General features: G+C 39.4%; 1 protein-coding gene and 1 long non-coding RNA gene across 4 annotated transcripts in view; one reads left to right on the plus strand and one right to left on the minus strand.

The window, feature by feature from the left end:
• Window positions 1-523: 523 nt before the first annotated feature.
• tmem129 (transmembrane protein 129, E3 ubiquitin protein ligase) lies at window positions 524-6491 on the minus strand. The gene is made up of 4 exons (XM_072663998.1): window positions 6225-6491; window positions 4711-5185; window positions 4467-4626; window positions 524-1357 (listed from the first exon to the last, which is right to left on the minus strand). The coding sequence occupies exons 1-4, from the start codon at window positions 6421-6423 to the stop codon at window positions 1109-1111; spliced, it is 1083 nt and encodes a 360-aa protein (XP_072520099.1). The 5' UTR covers window positions 6424-6491; the 3' UTR covers window positions 524-1108.
• Window positions 6492-10212: 3721 nt separating this feature from the next.
• LOC140541343 (uncharacterized) overlaps window positions 10213-17481 on the plus strand; it is a 70863-nt gene continuing 63594 nt past the window's right edge. For 2 of the 3 annotated variants that reach the window (XR_011977915.1, XR_011977916.1), the window contains exons 1-2: window positions 10213-10681; window positions 11379-11437. This is a non-coding gene — a long non-coding RNA (uncharacterized lncRNA). Of the gene's footprint in view, window positions 10682-11378; window positions 11438-14388; window positions 14427-17481 lie in introns of those variants that run through there. The other variant, XR_011977917.1, reaches the window with a different exon arrangement.

Genomic DNA, 17481 nt, shown 5'->3' on the forward strand with positions numbered 1-17481 from the left:
TGGCCAACAACCTCCTTCCCTCAGTAAGAGCACTGAAGATGGGTCGTGGCTGGGTCTTCCAGCATGATAACGACCCAAAACACACAGCCAGGGCAACTAAAGAGTGGCTCCGTAGGAAACATCTTAAGGTCCTGGAGTGGCCTAGCCAGTCTCCAGACCTGAATCCAATAGAAAATCTTTGGAGGGAGCTTAAAGTCCGTGTGGCCCAGCGACAGCCACGAAACCTGAAGGCTCTGGAGGAGATCTGTATGGAGGAGTGGGCCAAAATCCCTGCTGCAGTGTGTGCAAACCTTGTCAAGAACTACAGGAAACGTCTCATCTCTGTAATTGCAAACAAAGGTTTCTGTACCAAATATTAAGTTTCTTTTTCTGGTGTATCAAATACTTATTTCCCACAATAAAATGGAAATTAATTATTTAAAAATCATACAATGTATTTTTCTGGATTTTTGTTTTAGATTCCATCACTCACAGTTGAAGAGTACCTATGATAAAAATTACAGTCTTCTACATGCTTTGCAAGTGGGAAAACCTGAAAAATCAGCAGTGTATCAAATACTTGTTCTCCCCACTGTATGTATTCGTTAAAGTTATGTTATGGAAAACTAAAAAAAAGGTTATTACATACAGTTTTAAAAAAAAAGTTTAACAAATTAAAAATTAATTTTGCATAAGGATAGATACAAGCAACAGCTGCATAAAATTAGCAAACACAAAAAAACAAATCAAAAGCTGTGAACATTACAGCGTTAAAGGAGAACAAAATTACAATAATGGAAATATAACATTTCAAAAACATTCAGAAACAGAAACTACCACTGGCTCAACACAGCACAATAATCAAGCAGTTCTTATGGTATACACAAACACACCTGTTTAATGCTTGTTTGTTCATGTTTCTTGATTGTTCATGTTCATGATTATTTTTTAGTTTTCGTAACTAAACAATTTCTTGCTTTCTTTTATTTAATCAGAGATTAACTCTACAGACGTTGTTGCACAAGCAATACAGATCTGACGATCAGAATGATTTGTCAGATGTATGCAGTGCTAATATATATTAGAAACTAGCAAATATGCAATTTTGAAGATCAGTGCTATACTGTATTCATTCAACAAGACAAATATCTAAAACACAGAACCTAGCCCTACAAGTAGGACATGCTACTATGCTGCTCAGCCACGTCTCGGGTCGAGTCTGGTCCTGACGGCTGGCGAACCATTTGCCTATGCAAATGAGGCACCACATAGGACGACAATAGCACTGTTGGCATTCGCCATCACCATCATCTCGACACAGCCGCATAAGTTTTATGTTTGCGCTGACCTGCATACATCCAATACAGGGCTCAAGCTCCTGAGTCAAGAAACAGGGAAAAAAATCTATATTATCTTCTGTTTTAACCATTAGACATAAGACATTAAAAGAACAATAGCTGTTTGTTGTCTGAATATCGGATTTAATTCAAGATTAAAGGCAGAAAAGCTAACAGCGCTTTATTGATCATCTGTTTTTACTATAAAGTACATTTGGCAAAAATAAAACAAAAAGTAGCCATATATATATATATATATATATATATATATATATATATATATATATATATATATATATATATATAGTACAGACCTGAAATATAAACTTAGGTAAAAGGTGTAAAACCTGTAATGAAAAAGGGAGTATGACAGCTCAGGAACAGCTAAAGAACCCCCTTGCCAACATCTAATCAAAAACTCCCCTGAAAAGGCAGGCAAAGTCTACTATCAAAAGACTTTGTAGAGGGTTTACCTCAAGAAAACAATTAAAATAAAAAAAGCCTGCCCATGTATGGAACAAGATTCTTTGGAGACATTAAAATAAATGTAACTAGACAGTCTTTCACTGTGAATTACCTGTTTCCAAGTATTAAAATAATATGTATATTTATAATTGTTTGTTTGTCCAATTACTGAAGAGTCTGTTAAAAAAAAAAAAGAAAAAAAAAGGGAGGGCCAACGTGAAAAAGGTCGTACTATACTCATGGTTAATGCAATATTTTTTGCAACCCCCTTAAAATTATAGCTGAAATTTATTAAGTCATAAGTGGTGCATGCAAAGGCAAAATTACAATAACTGCCACTTACGGACCCAGCTGTATGTGTGTACGCTCTCCGAGCAAGTTATTAGGATGACCTGGACACCTATTCATCTGTGCACCCCTGAAAAATTGGCAAAATCTTCTCTGCCAATGCCAAACAGCTTTTTCCGCCATTAAGTCGTTTGGTGTTTGGTGGACGTGATGATTGAAGTTTGAAGAAACAAGACATATTTACAATTTAACAATTTATTAATTTTACAAACAGGAGCCTCAGTAGCGTGTGGAAGAACCATACACAGCCACAACAGCCTGGCACCTCCTCCTCATACTGGTCACCAGCTTGGTCACACACTGCTGCTCAAATTAAATCTTCATTCTTTAACCAGCATTTGTTGCAAAACAGCCAATGTGTTGGTCACATTGGCACAAACAACACTCTCAAGTGTTCAATGGGGTTGAGGTCACGATTGCTAGAAGGCCATTTCATCTTCTCCACACCCAAATTCTGGAGGTAATCTCTCATAAGCCCTGCTCTGTGGGGCCAAGCGTTGTCATGTTGAAAGATAGATTTCGGTCCCAGACTATGGACATATAGGATTGCCACTGGTTGCAAAATTTCATCTCAATATGTCTCTACATTGGGATTGCCTCCAATGAGGACAAGCCTCATTTTTCCAGTGTGGGAGATGCCGCCCCACACCATCAAAATGCATCCACCAAAAGATGTTACTCTCTAGGTGCAGCAATCAGCATAGCGTTCTCCGCATCTTCTCCACACTCTGACCCTATGATCCAACTGCTGTCGGCCATATCATACAGCAAATCTGTAGAAGACAGCCTACAGTACCCAAGTGCTGACTGTGAGGAAACAATATTCTTGGGGTGTTGTGTCTTAGGACGCCCACTTCACTGCCTGTCTCTGACATCCTCCATTATATGGAACTTGGCCTTTAACTTGTAGATTGTACTAGGGCTCACTCCAAGTAATGCCTCAACTTGGTTTTGCGGAACACCAGCTTGAAGTTGCCCTATCCAGATCAATCAAACGCAGCATGCCAATTCTTGGAGCAGACACCTACTGACCACTGTAGCAGGGCCCATGCTCACAGGTGCTGCCAATTAGGTGCCAATCAAATAACCAAATAACAATTGTGGTGAGCAGAAAAGCATCTCACAATACACGTCAAACATTAGGCACATGTCAGCCAAGAACAGAAAGCTGAGGCTGCAGTGGGCACAACTAAAGACTGGAAACAACTAAAAGACTGGAAAAAAACCTGATGATGGGCTTGTTTAATTTCAAACTCTCAGTTAGACAGTGCTGCTAGTCATACTGGGAACAGCATCTTGATGAGAGGGTCATCTTTCTCTGCACCCTCTGGAAAACCCAGAGGGTGTTCCGCCTGCTTCGGTCTTGGAGGTCAACCACCTTCTGTTCTAGGGCCACTAAGTGAGATGTTTGCTCTAAATGAAGTTTTGCTCTCGCTCTTTTCACCCATAGGGTGGTCCATCTTTGAACACATTCGGAAACGGAGACGTGTGCTTTGAATTTTCCTCGCATTGTGGAAAGCTCTGCCATTATCATTTGCTCTAGCCATGCAAGAAGATCCGGCATGTTTCACAGCAAAAGCAAAAAAGGTATGTTGTATCATGTTCAATTTCTATAGAATCGATAAAAATGGAAAAGCAGCATTTCTGGAAAGGTCGCCATTGTTGATGCCATAACTTGGTGCTAATGGGGATAGCAAGTATCTTTAGCAACACCATGCGTGCTATATGCATGCCTATAGAAGTAGGCTGCAGAGATTTTGTTGGCTACTCGCTTTCCAAAGCCTCTTGGGCATTACATGGCAGCACAAGAGAGTGTTATCAGAGAAACAACTGAGGCAGCAGAGAAACCTCAAGATGGCTGTGAATTCTCTGAAGCAGGCTACTTGGGCTCAGGCTTGGATTTGATTAACCCTGGTCAGGTCACCTGGGTGAGAGTGTCAGATAATTGAAAGACCCAAAATGCCCAGTGACAACAGGGACTATCACTGATTATGTGCCCTAGAGAATCACATGGTGTGTGTAAAAACTGTTGAGATACATTTATTTAAATGTTTATATTAATATTCTATTCATATAATCAATATATAATATTTTATATATTACATGAAATCCTTAATTAATATTGACTTATTTTTTGTCATGGTATCGCAACTGATATCAAAGAATCATTTGCAGTGGTATTGGTACCAACTACCAAATATCTGGTAGCGTGACATCCCTAATGGGTATATGTATAATTTCATACCCTGTATGTATAATTTTTTACAGTGTTAATTTCGGAATCCCCGTAAACATTGCATTCGTACCAACCCATCACATTTTTCTCTTTTGTCTTACCTGTCCACTTGTTTGTCTATAAACTTGATTCATCTCCACCTGAGATTTAAAAGTCTCCAAGAAAAGCTCACTCAGAGTCAAGTGGACAACCACATTAGCAGCATTTCTGATTGGGGAATGCAATTTTTCACGTAACTCTGCATACTCTGTTGAATTTAACCTGAAAGACAGAACAGATTATTAAGACAGTTACCGTGTTAAAAAGACACTTAAAAAATTAAAGTCTAATTAGAATGACATGTACCTTATATCAAAAGACTTAATGTTGGGATTAATGCTGGCAACTTTAAGAGTGAGAATCTGAATAGGAGTGTTTGAATCAGGAGACAGCTCATGTTGCTTTGAGTCTATGACAGTTAAGTGTGCATCTTGCTGCAGAGTGACATACAAGTGATAAACTGTAGCCTTCATCACCCAAGTATCAGTGACAATTACTCTGGCATCAGGTGGACCCGTTGCAAATTTCTCAATTCGCCGAAATTCTGTGTTGATGGATGATGCAACTGCACTCCAGCTGGACTGTGGTATGGCAAATATGCTGAGGGTCTTAGATATTGGATGATTTGCCCAATCATTTTTAGACCAATAAAACACAAGAGCAAAGCTAATAAGCTGAAAAGCCACTGACAGTCCAAAGAAAAGTTGCCATCCTTGACTTGCCAAATGAATGTATGTAAGATTCTCCTCTGGAGCAGCAACGCACATTCCCATGTAGTAGCCTGCAATACATAACAAACTGATCTGAACTCATGATTACATGAAAACTTCATGATTCAAAACACACTACTCAAAAACAAAGACAAGAAACAATATCAATCAACTGCAATTGTTAGCTCCAAGAGAAACTACATTTCACACACTGCATTAACTGGGGCAAAGAGCCCCAAAAGTATTGTCCCCCAAGCCACTTATGCCCTGGGGAACAATGACTTCAATGAGGGGTACAGAGCAATTAACACACCACTATGGACCAGTTAAGCTTAAAGCGGTTTGAGGGTTTCCACTTTTAAAACCTTACATCTTTATTTAAAGGACAAAGATCACTCTGGGCCAGTCTTAAACCAAGTCTTTAAAGACATTAACGTTTTATTGTCTACTATATTTACTAGTCATTATGCAGAACTTTTGGAAACTCCATGGAAATCTTTTTGTATGATGCTTCATAAAATTAAACTAGTTCCAAAATGAAAATGACCTGATTAACTTAGGATCTAATTGCGATTTAATAACTGCTTGATTAGTTTGATGGAGATATTGGCACCCTGAGTCGCTCTATAGCAAACGTGAAATGCAAATGATTGGCATACGCCTACAAAGGGTACAGGATTTCTAAATAAGTCTCGTCACTTAGGCAAAACGTTCAGGACAGTCCAATAGTAATCAAGCTCTTGTCCTATTAGACAGGCCTGGCTTTTGGCTTACGTTAGGTCAAGTCACGTCAAATTTATTTGTATAGCGCTTTTTACAACTGTTGTTGTCACAAAGCAGCTTTACACAATCAGTAATTAGTAATCAGTTATCTGGATGAACGGAAAAATATTGCTTTGTAAAAGGCCATCTAGAATCACAGAATCTAGCTTGTTGAAAACAATGTGGCGTGACGTGTTATGTCGACGTTTGTGTTTTGCCTTTAAGTTAGACACGTTACGCATCTCGTGGTTAATCAATTACGAATACAGCTGTTTATCGTATTTCCAAACACTCCAGGAAAAATATAATTGAAAGTGTTCCGTCTAGAACAGTAAAAGTAAGTCTTACCCAGAGGTAAGGAGCAGTGGATTAATACAGTTAAGGTTGTTCTCTTGATGTGATACTGAATAAATCCAATGTCTTCGCTGCCGAGCCATTCTGAGAAAATATTCTGTACCGTCAGTCCGGCCGAGCGAAATTCATTAGGTGTGAATACAACGCAAATAGCAAACACAACGTAAGCTAAAGTAAAGTCTAACCGTTCCATAGCGCAACCGTAACGACAACAGAAGAGGGTTTCTTCCGTGTTCGGTCACGAAATCATCTTCTTCTTTCGGGGACCTGGCAGTTGACAGACCAACTACAGATGCATACCGCCACCTACTGAGCTGGAGTGTGAAGTAAGACTTCAGTATAGTGAACTGCAGTGAAAACCGTTCAGGAGGAATAGGGGAGGTGGCGGAGGAGGGGGATAGGATTTGCACAAAAAAAAAAAAAAAACTAAATGAAATTATTCATCCCTACACACATCAGAAACAGAAAAAACTGCTTGTACACTATACCCATCCCTGGTCCATAAGACAGTAATCCTTCAAAGAAAATTCTTTGCGACCCACTGCTTTAAGCAAATGAAGAAAAATTTGCCTTTATGCAGATTGTTTCACACAGTGAAGCAGTATATGCTCATGAGTCTCCCTATGCGTAAAATACTGACATAGTCCTGTGTCATGTTTTTGAATTAGGTGCAGAGAAGAATTCAACAAATCATTCAACAAGAATTCAAACAATGTCTGACCTATCCAATGCCTAATCACCACCTCTGGTCTCCGACCATACTACATAACTGAACCTGAACCAATCCTAGGCTAGCTATTCAACAGATGTCTGCCTTTAGTTTTCTGCTCCCACTCATTTTGCTGTAGTGTGTGAACATGTCTCTTAATAAATACTTTTGCCTCTGGTTTACTGATAGGGATGTTGAGTTTGCGACTCATTTTAACCTTTCAAACACTGCTTAGTTGCTACAACTATTCTCTCACTCCCATCTACAACATGTCTAAAAAAAAATCAAATGCCTAAACAATGTCTGATAGGCCTACAAGAGGACCGACCAGTTTGGAGACAGAGGCAGAAGTCCAACACTCAGAGCTAAAACTGCCTTTGAGACCTCCTCGAAAATTTGACTTCTGTACGGATGGCCTTGGATGAGAAAACCAAGATTGCCTTGGGAAAAATGTTTTTTTGCTTACTTTTCTGTTGCCAAAAGTGCAAACAATAAATTGGACAAAAGTAACAGAAAACCTTAGTGTGCATAACTATTCACCCCCCTAAAGTCAGTACTTTGTAGAGCCATCTTTTGTGGTAATTACAGCTGCAAGTCCCTTTGGATGAGTTTTTATGAGCTTGTCACATCTTGCCACTGGGATTTTTGCCCATTCCTCAAGGCAAAACTGCTCTAGCTCCTTCAAGTTAGATGGTTTCCACTGGTGAAGTCTGACCACAGCTTCTCAATTGGGCTTTGACAAGGCCATAGATATTTTTTATAACTCAACCCTGATTTGTACTTTTCTACAACTATGTCAAACTTCCGCATGCTTTTTCTTCAGCAATAGAGCGTGCCTACAGGCCATGGCGGTTGAGTGCATTACTTCTTGTTTTGTTTTTGTTTTTTTATTTTACCTGCTGATTCCATGTCTTTCTGTAGCTCTAGTTGGCCCTTGGCTCTTGGGCAACTCTTCTGATAATTCTTTTCACTCCTCTGTCTGACATCTTGCAGAGAACACCTGGTCAGATGTTGGAATCTGGGGTTGAGAATCTGCCTAGCTTTTAGTAATTTTAGAGATCTCACTAAAAAGTATTCTGGAATTGTTTTTGTTTTTCTCGATCAGCGAGGCCAAATACGCTGAGCGAGCTTTAATGAGTGTCTTTCTATATTGACTAAGGCTGTCCTTCCACACAGAGTGGAACACCTCTAGTTTGGTTGTCCGCCATTTACGCTGTAGTTTCCGCACTGTTTGTTTTAAGGTACGAGTATGATCACTGTACCACGGTGCAAGCCTTTTTTGCCTCATCATTTTATTTTTAAACGGTGCTACTTTGTCTAATGTTGATCTTAGGGTATTTTCTAGATTGTTTGTTAATTTAACTAGCCTCGTTTGGTCTGACGGGGTGTGAGCTAAGGTTGATAGGGGTGGGAGGTTTTTAGCAAACTGTACAGCTGTCATTGGGGTTATTGCACACTTTAGACAGTGTTGGGGGGACAAATGAACATTTTGCCTAAGATGTAGCTCAAAGGAGATTAGATAATGGTCTGATATTACTGAGCTGTGAGGTAGAATATTTAGATGACTAATGCTAACACCCAGGGTCAGGACTAAATCTAGGGTATGGTTACAGTAATGTGTGGGTCCAGTTATGTTTTGTGTGATGCCGACAGAATCTAAGATTGATACAAACGCCCTTGTTAATGGATCGCCTGCTTTTTCAAAATGAATATTAAAGTCTCCTACTATTATAACTTTGTCACTGCACACTGCCAAGTCTGCAGCAAAATCACTAAATTCTTTTAAAAATTCAGAATAGGGCTCTGGAGGCCAATAAATAATAATTAGTGTGAATGCATTTTTATTTGTGACCGGATTTGATATATTAATGTAGATAATATCAAAAGAAGTGAAGATGTTACAGTGTTTTTTGAATAATATCTAGTGTATTCTGGTAGATGATGCATACTCTACCTCCTCTGCCTGATAATCTAGGGCTATGTATGTATTTATAACCTGCGGGGTGGCTTCATTTAGTGCTATATATTGATCAGGTGTAATCCAGGTTTCAGTGAGGCAGAAAACGTCTAGTTTCTTATCACATATAGTTTCATTTACAATGACTGCTTTCGAGGATAATGATCTAATATTAAGTAGACCGAGCTTTAGGTCTGAGGTGCTGCTGTTATCGTTGGAATGAGAGAATTTAACACTGATTAATTTATTATTCATCTCAAACTTTAACCAATTATCTATGAAGCCCACACAATTTTCCGAACATCACTTGGACATCCAGCGGTTCAACGCTGTGAGTCGGCTGTAAGACTCAGCGCCGCGCCTCATTGGGATGGGACCAGAGCAAATTACGGCATACGTTCATCGTCTGGGCCACTTTAACCACCTCTTTAATATTATCCTTAGTAACCTCTGACTGCCGCAGACGAATATCATTGGCCTCTACATGAATCACTATCCTCGAATATCTCCTGTTTGCTAGCCGCTTAAGGTTGCCGCTAATGTCCGGCGCTCTGGCTCCCGGTAAACAGCTAACGGTTACTGCTGGAGCCCCTAAAGGACTAGCTATTTTCACGTGTCGAACAATAGAGTCTCCTTTTACCAGAGTACTTTGAACAGGCTCCTCAGCAGGTGTTTCGCTGAGCGGGGCAAACCTGTTTGACACGCGAATTGGGGGGATGGGCGTGGTGTTCCGGTGGGGGGTGCTAGCGCTCCCTAAGGCATCCGCGGCTGCTACCAGTGACTCTTGCTCTCTATCCTTTAGTAACCCCATGATGCACACCTCTAACTGGTCTACTTTTTCTACCAAAGAGCTAACTAGTTCACATTTAGTACAAACACTATCACTAGCGGTGGAAAAAGGGTCTAGACTAAACATACCACACTTCGCACACTCAAAAAGCCCAGCAACAGCCGTAATAAAATACAAACTTACCGCTTGCAGTTAATTTGGGCACCGAAATAAGCGTTGTTGTAGGGGTACTACGCTTTTTATTTTGTCTTTTTGAGACAACTTTAGCGAGTAGTCAGCGGTCATTAAGGCCTCAAGCCTGGAAAATGATCTCAGGATGCTTCTTATGAAGCTACAAAAGAGCTAAATGTGATTGCCTTTTTTGTATTTTTAGAATAAGCAGAAATTGGCCTAATTCTGCCCTCCATGCGTTGTTTCTGTTGTTAAAGTGAATCAATAAAATCGTTTTTCTGTGTGGTATTGTGCAAGATAATGGAAGTTTATTCAAATCCTTTATTATATACATGATAACCTCTAACCTATATGTAACCAGTGCAGCCTTTGCCTGGCTACGAGTGTCTGGTGAGCCCTGTCAGCCACCGTAGTCAAGGTGATGCGCTGTTTTCCCCCCTCCCTTTTCTCACGTACTAGGTATGCTTTGGTTGAGCCAGATCAGCTACCGTAGTTGGAGCACTGCGCTGTTTTCCCCCTCCCCTTACGGAAGCGCCAGGTGGATACAATCGGGGTGAGCATTAGCTTTAGCATATATACATACGGCGGTGCTGGGTGTATGGAGAGCTTCATTCTGCTAGGGTCTGTTGTGACTTCGGCGACGGTCATCAGACGGTGTGTTGGCGTGCCGGTCTATGCAAGCTTCCCCCCCCCTCTTCTGAGTCTGTGGTGCATTAGCACAGAGCTCTCGGAAACAGCTTAAACACTGTAGCCATTTGTTGTGGATTCACTGCGCTTTTACCGCTCCTGTAAGCAGGTTGTGCTGAGACAGCGTCTAACAGTAGGTAAGTACGCGGTAGTACGAATAGCTTTGCGTGTTTACTGGTAGCTTATGCGGCTAACGTCTGTTTTATGTAGGTGTAATGTGGATTGGTGCAACAGCTAACTGGGTGTGAGCTTGTGCATAGCAGCAGCTAAAGCGTTCTGTGTGAGCGTCGCCATTGACCAGTCCAGGTGGCGCCGGACTATTGGAACGTGCAGACCTGAAAGCAACTACTCGTCATCTCTTGTTTTAATAATAAATGTTTAATACCTACATGGTGAAATTGGAGCCGCTGCTGTTTTGCTGGGTTTGTTACTTTTGTTTGGTTGGTTTTGCTTTTTTTCTATTTTGTTTCCTAGTTTTATTTTGATTTGCTTTTGCTTATTATTTTGCTTGATTACTTTGCTGCTTGGTTGTTTTGTTCTATTTGAATTGATTTTGTTATTTTTGCATTTAATGATTTGGTTATCAATTGATGGCTTTATGCTGTGCATTTTTTGGTTAATTGATTTACTGTTTCATTTCATTTGGCAGCAGTTCTTGGTTTATCGTGTGGAATATTTTAAAGAACTATTTTTTTTTTTGATTATTATTATTATTATTATTATTATTATTATTATTATTGGCTATTTGTGGGAAATCATTCTGGCTGTGGGGAGTCCTCTGGTTCCAGTGATCAGAGCCATTGTGGATTCTAATTGTGTCTCTTCTTCTTAAAGGACATCTGGATGCTCCTTTCCTGTCTGTTCACTCGTGGTTTGGCACCTTACTTGCTGTGGTGAGTTCACGTGCACTGCACTTTTGCTTGTGTGTGTGTGTATTGGAGACTTTAGAATGCAGACAGGGCTAGGTCACCTGTGATTGGACGCCCACAGCCGATATCCCAGTTCTTTGGATCTCCTGTAATTTTGTTATTATATTCTTTGTTTATTTTTTCTTATTGTGTTTGTTGCTAATTTTAAATAATATTAATAAATGAGTGATTTTATACATGGTGGTGAATAAACCTTTCTAATTACCTCAGTCCATGTCTCTGAATATTTTTCAGGCTTACCTGTGTGTCTAGGTGCTTTTTATTACTCAGATTTATAGAATATTTCCTGGGGTGAAATTCCCCAGGTGGCGTAGTCGGGTGTTGCTATACTACCACAGGTCACATATAGAAAGTCCCAGTCGACTTGATCTAAATCAGTTGCATGCTAATTTAGCATATAAGTAGGGATGGAGATTGTATTAAAATGACCTTCTGTTAGGGGTGTAACTGTGTACGTATTTTACGGCTCGGTTCACACCACAGTACTTACTGTATAAAGCAGTTAAATGTAAAATATAAGCAGCAAATGCACTAGGGCAGGGGCGGAGCCAGACATTTTAAACATCTGGGGCTTAGCCCATATATATTAGCCAGTGTATATATTAATACAGACACACACATTTACCGGCCACTATAAGTTACACTTGTTTCTATACCCATTATCCATTGTTTTAGCTCCACTGATCATATAGGATACTTTATGTAATAATGTATGCAGAACTACAATCTGTAATTATAGAACTACAAAGTTTTCCTATATGATAAGTAGAGCTGATAAAATGGACAAGGAGGTGTACCTAGAGTTTTGTTACAAAATACTTGACAAATGGTATATTGATATTCAAGTACATTCATGGCAGGCTTCAAGATTCTGTTTTTAAATACATATATAATGAAATATTCACATTTACACAAACTGTATTTTCTGTGTACCAGCAGGGTTTTGCAGAGGTGCTATACTTACTAGGAATGTACAAGTTAATATGGATGTATAAACAGAATGACTATTTATATTTAGACAATGGTCATTTTAATATTACATAAAGTTAATAAAATGTTATCATGTTACGTTTGTCTAGTTTGCTTAAGTCATTTAAACACAGTAACTACAACTATCTTTTGTCAAATATATTACGTTGAGGTTTATATTCATGTCCGATGCGTTTACAATCAACTTTAACTAACGTTAATGAGAGGTATATATCCTGGGGGTTATGACGTTAGCTAGTGTCCCAGTAAGCGAACCTCTACTGTTTAATTATGCTAAACATGTCACTTCATCACTGCTGACTCACCTGACACATTTTTTTTTTTTGTATGGGTGAGGGCTGTGGTTGATTTCTTTAAAAAATGTTCTTATATCCATAGTTAGCTATCTTAGCTAGCTACCCAACATGAACAGGTGTTCTGTCAAATTGTGCTATCCATCGAAATGTCCTACCTAGTGACTGTTCTGAATTTGCAATGTTTTTATGTGATAATTCTCTTTTTCTTGTATGCTTCATACAGCAGCAATACTCTTATTAGCTTGTTAAATAATACAATGTTGTATTACTGTATTTAAAATTATTTTTATTAAGTGTTGAAGGAGTTTGCATTATTGTGTTTAAGGTAATTCATTTTTTAAATTGAACTTAACGTTCATTTTTAATGTGAGCTCTGCTGCTATGATAGGTGCTACTCCTGTTCCATTGTTAAATTAGTTTAAGCTTAATTTAATAGTGATTTCTTTTGAAGCTATTAATAGTTTGTAGTTTACAGAATGTATTTTGCTGAATGTTACTTTTCTTTGTTTCTACATAAGGTTTTGCTTTTTTTGTTTAATGTAGTCACTACCTTCTATTACTTGCAGTTGATTTTATTTTTTTGTACTTTAACCCATTTAAAATCTTTTTAATGTGTTTGTAAAAAAGTTTTAGCTCCAAATATTTGGCACTGATTGGTAGGGAATATTCAGAGCTTAAAAAATTGTCTTAGGGCCAGCACTAAGCACCATGCACACTCTGTATAAGGTCATATTTTTATTCTAGCAGATGTCAAAACAAAAAAGTCACAATAGGCTCCTACTTGAACATATTCTCTTATGAAAATACAAATGAAAAAGAAAAAGCCATTCATTTTAATGTAAATCCTGATGTGAAAATATATAATAAATCACGTATCTATTCAGGGGATCCCGTACTCACACACGAGAGAGACCGGCATGGCTGATGTCCCTATAACGTATATCAGTTCAATTTTCTGACAGCTTCAAGCTAAATTCGAAAATAGAAAACTGAGTGTGAATTGTTTTTCCATTTAGTATAGTAAAAAAGAAAAAAAAAATTCACTAGCATCACAGTATCATCCAGACCACATTATGCAGACCACATTCTGTCATCATACAACACCTTTTTTCCTTTTTGGTTCGACTGCAAATATGTCAGCATGAATGCAAAGCAAACCAGGACTAAGATGTAACAATGTATAATTGTTAGATTGTCAGATTACACAAGACTGTAAGTCTGTGCAGTGTAAAGCTCAATGCATGTCTGTAGCTCTGTGTACCCCCACTGGGTACAGACCAATATCTCTGACTTCACACTTGAGCAAAGCAACTGGGGATTTTGGATGTCTGCTTTTTAACAAGTTAACTTCTCAAGGAGATCCAAAACGTAATACACTGGGTCTAAAATTGTATGGCCAGGACCTAGAACAAATAAAGGTATTCAAGTTCCTTGGAATGTGGATGAATTCATAGCTAACTTGGAAATACCATATTGGGACAAGTGGATAAACAAGTGAGGGAAGAAGTTGTCTTGGAACTGGCTGATTCTGGTCTTCATGCTTCTGTACCGTTGGCCACTGGGCAGCTGTGAGCACAGGCAGTGGCTTGGGTGGGTGGAGTCCTTAATAATCCTTCTTAACATCCTCAGACAGTGGCTGGTGTATAAATGCAGAAGGTTTGGAAGCTGAACTCTGATGACGTACTTGACTCTGCGCACCACCCTCTGCAGATCTTTTCACTCAACAGCTGTGCAGTTCCCATACCAGGTGGTGATACAGCCTGCCAAATGCTCTCCACAGTGGACGTGTAGAACATACTGAGGCTGCAGGGATTTATACCATACCTTCTCAGCTGTCTGAGGTAGAAGAGGCGTTTGTGCTTTCTTCACCACCTGTGTGGTGTGTTCTGTCCATGTAGGTTCCTCGTGATGTAAACGCCCAAGAACTTGAAGCCGCTCACCCTCATGGTCTCAGTGATGGAATTAGGGGTGTGCACTCTCTCCTGCTTTCTGCAATCAAGTCTTTGAATTCATGGTTCCATTTACCACAGCAAGTCTTCCAGGTCCAGGTCGGGTCACGCTACCCGATATTTAACTGTTAGCATGATGTTCCTTTTCTGAAATGCTGTGTCACTTTAACGGCAGATGTAATAGGACATATGCCTTCCAAACAGTTCAACTTTTGCCTTGTCTTGGAACTCTCTCTTTCTTTTGCTTATGGTAAAACATGAATACAACTTATCCTCCTGGATAAGTTGTCGCTGCGCTCTTGGTGTAATTTTGGTCGGCCGGCCACTCCACCAATGATCTGATCAAGGTTATGTATCCTAAGGTAAAGGTGCACGTATTTGTCACTGTACACTGTACAGCGAAATGTGTCCTCTGCATTTAACCCATCTGGGCAGTGAGTACACACACACCCAGAGCAGTGGGCAGCCAACTCCAGCGGCTCCAGTAAAGGGCCCTCTCTGTCCCAACAGTGGCAGCTTGCCGAGCCCGGGAATCGAACCCACAACCCTGTTATCGATATCCCGGCGCTCTAACCGCTGAGCCACCACTGCCCCTTATTAGCCTTGATCACACTATTCTCTTATAAAGGTTAGAGAGCTAAACCTGATGATAAATCTAGATTAAAGAAAATTGAGGAGTGCGTAAAGGATGTAAAAAACTAGATGTCACACTTCTTCTAATGTCACACTTCTTCTAAACAGTAACAAAACAGAGGTTCTCCTTTTAGGTCCAAAAGCCACAAAAAAGTCTAAAACTTAATTTTAAACTCGGCTGATTTTTCTGTTATTCCTGGTTCCACAGCTGAAAATCTCGACATCATATTCGTAGATATTTAGGTTTTTATAATTTGACCAACATATAATAATATGTTGGATAAACATAATAATAACATAATAATAGTAGCAAAAAAAATCCTTATCTCTACAGGATACAGAAAAAAATGTACATGCTTTTATTATTTCAGGGATAGATTACTGCAGTACACTATTGTCAGGCTGTTGTAGTTGGAACCTTAAGTTAAAACTTCAAATTGTTCAAAATGCTGCCAGAGTCCTTACTAAAACTAGTAAATTTGACTATATCAGTCTAGTTCTATCAGCACTGAATTGGCTTCCAGTTGAATTCTATTTTGACTATAAAAATCTTGTATTGACATACAAAGCCCCACATGGCCTCACTTCTGAGTAACTAGAAGAGTCACCTGTAATGAAGCATAATTATTACTAAGATAGCAGGGTGCTGGCTTGTTACTCGTTCCAAAAATTCAAAAAGCTTCAGCAGGGGGAAGAGCCTTTTCTTATAAAGTCCCCCAACTCATATAATAACCTTCCAGATAATAAGACACAGACTCAGTCTTCACATCTAGGCTGAAAACCCATCTGTTTAGTTTAGCCTTTATCTTTAAGGTTGCAGATTCAGGGGTTCATGCACGTGATCACTCAGGTTTGTGGACGGTGGAGCAGATGGACGCCAGTGTTTCCGGGTTCTCCCATGGCTTTGCTACCCTCTGGCTCTCTTTTTAAATTAGGCTGTTATGGTCAGACCTGCTGGAGTTGTCAGCCACATTCCGATACTGCTCAACATTCTCCTTACTACATAAAGCCATTCAGAACTGACTCTGTCTCTCTACATTCTCCAAGTAAAAGGCTGCCCACTCTTCCAGCCCGACGTGATAGAAGACTAACCGCTGGGCTCCCCTTTCTGCGTCAGACCAGCTGCCATCCACCAGTCCAGTGCAGTCATGTAAGGAACAAGGCAGGTGCGGGTGCAGGGTATATCTGGACATTGCTATTAGAAACAGAAACAGTTCTTTGCAGACGCGATGAAAACGGAAACACAACACAAACACAAAGTCACAAAATCACTACAATTACAGGGGCACAAGAATGTATCATTGAAGAGCTTACTTGTATACAAAGGTACACAAACTTTATACAGCGTGTGCACTTCTGAAGTCATACTTCACACTTCAGCTCAGTAGGTGGCGGTAGTGCGCTTTACGTTGCTCTGCCAACTGCCATTAGCTCAAAAGAAGAAGATGAAGCAGCTCTGCATATCAGAAGATTTTTTCCTCTTTATATTACGGCTTTTACTGCTAAGTTAAGCCAATATGTAAAGGGAAAAAAAGACTCAAACGCATCATGCAAATGGCTGGGAAATTAGTAATTAATATAGTTATCAGGACACAAGAATAAGTGTGTTTCAACATTTCTGGTACTTTCTGGTACTTTAATGTCAATAGTGCAGTTGTCAGTGCAAATATAGCAGCTAGCTAAGCTTTTTTCCCTGTCAGGATCATATAAGCCCCCATATTCAGCTGTTAATGGGGCCTATAGCTGGCTTATATTCATGGACAGCAAAATTAGCATCCGCAGCTGCTAACTGTGTGTGTGTATTGCTAATTTGCCTACAATTTGCTACAATTTGGTAGTTTATAAAGCAGTGGTCTCACCAAACTGCAACCTTGATGTCTCCTTTGCCACGATTTAACAAAACTCAGGTGAAAATCAAAATCAAAAAATAATTCAGTGAATATTTAGTGTATTGTCTAATTCCAGTCCATTTCTAATCTACCATTTATATATAAGATCAGCAGCTAAAAATCTTGGTGATCTATCATTTGATCAACACATAGGTATTATTACAGTGACCGCTTTTCTTTATCTTTGAAACATTGCCAAGCTAAGAAATGCCTTATCCCTGCTTAAACATTAGTAATGGTCTTATATTGTA

This window comes from Salminus brasiliensis, chromosome 19, assembly GCF_030463535.1.
Source record: "Salminus brasiliensis chromosome 19, fSalBra1.hap2, whole genome shotgun sequence".
NCBI lineage: Eukaryota > Metazoa > Chordata > Actinopteri > Characiformes > Bryconidae > Salminus > Salminus brasiliensis.

Excerpts from the sequence above, each read along its gene's own strand:
- tmem129 (XM_072663998.1), bottom strand. The coding sequence starts at position 6,423 with ATGGAACGGTTAGACTTTACTTTAGCTTACGTTGTGTTTGCTATTTGC. Across the intron at positions 4,627-4,710 it reads ATTAAGTCTTTTGATATAAG|GTTAAATTCAACAGAGTATG; the intron begins GTACATGTCATT and ends TCTGTCTTTCAG. Across the intron at positions 1,358-4,466 it reads ATAGACAAACAAGTGGACAG|GAGCTTGAGCCCTGTATTGG; the intron begins GTAAGACAAAAG and ends TTCTTGACTCAG.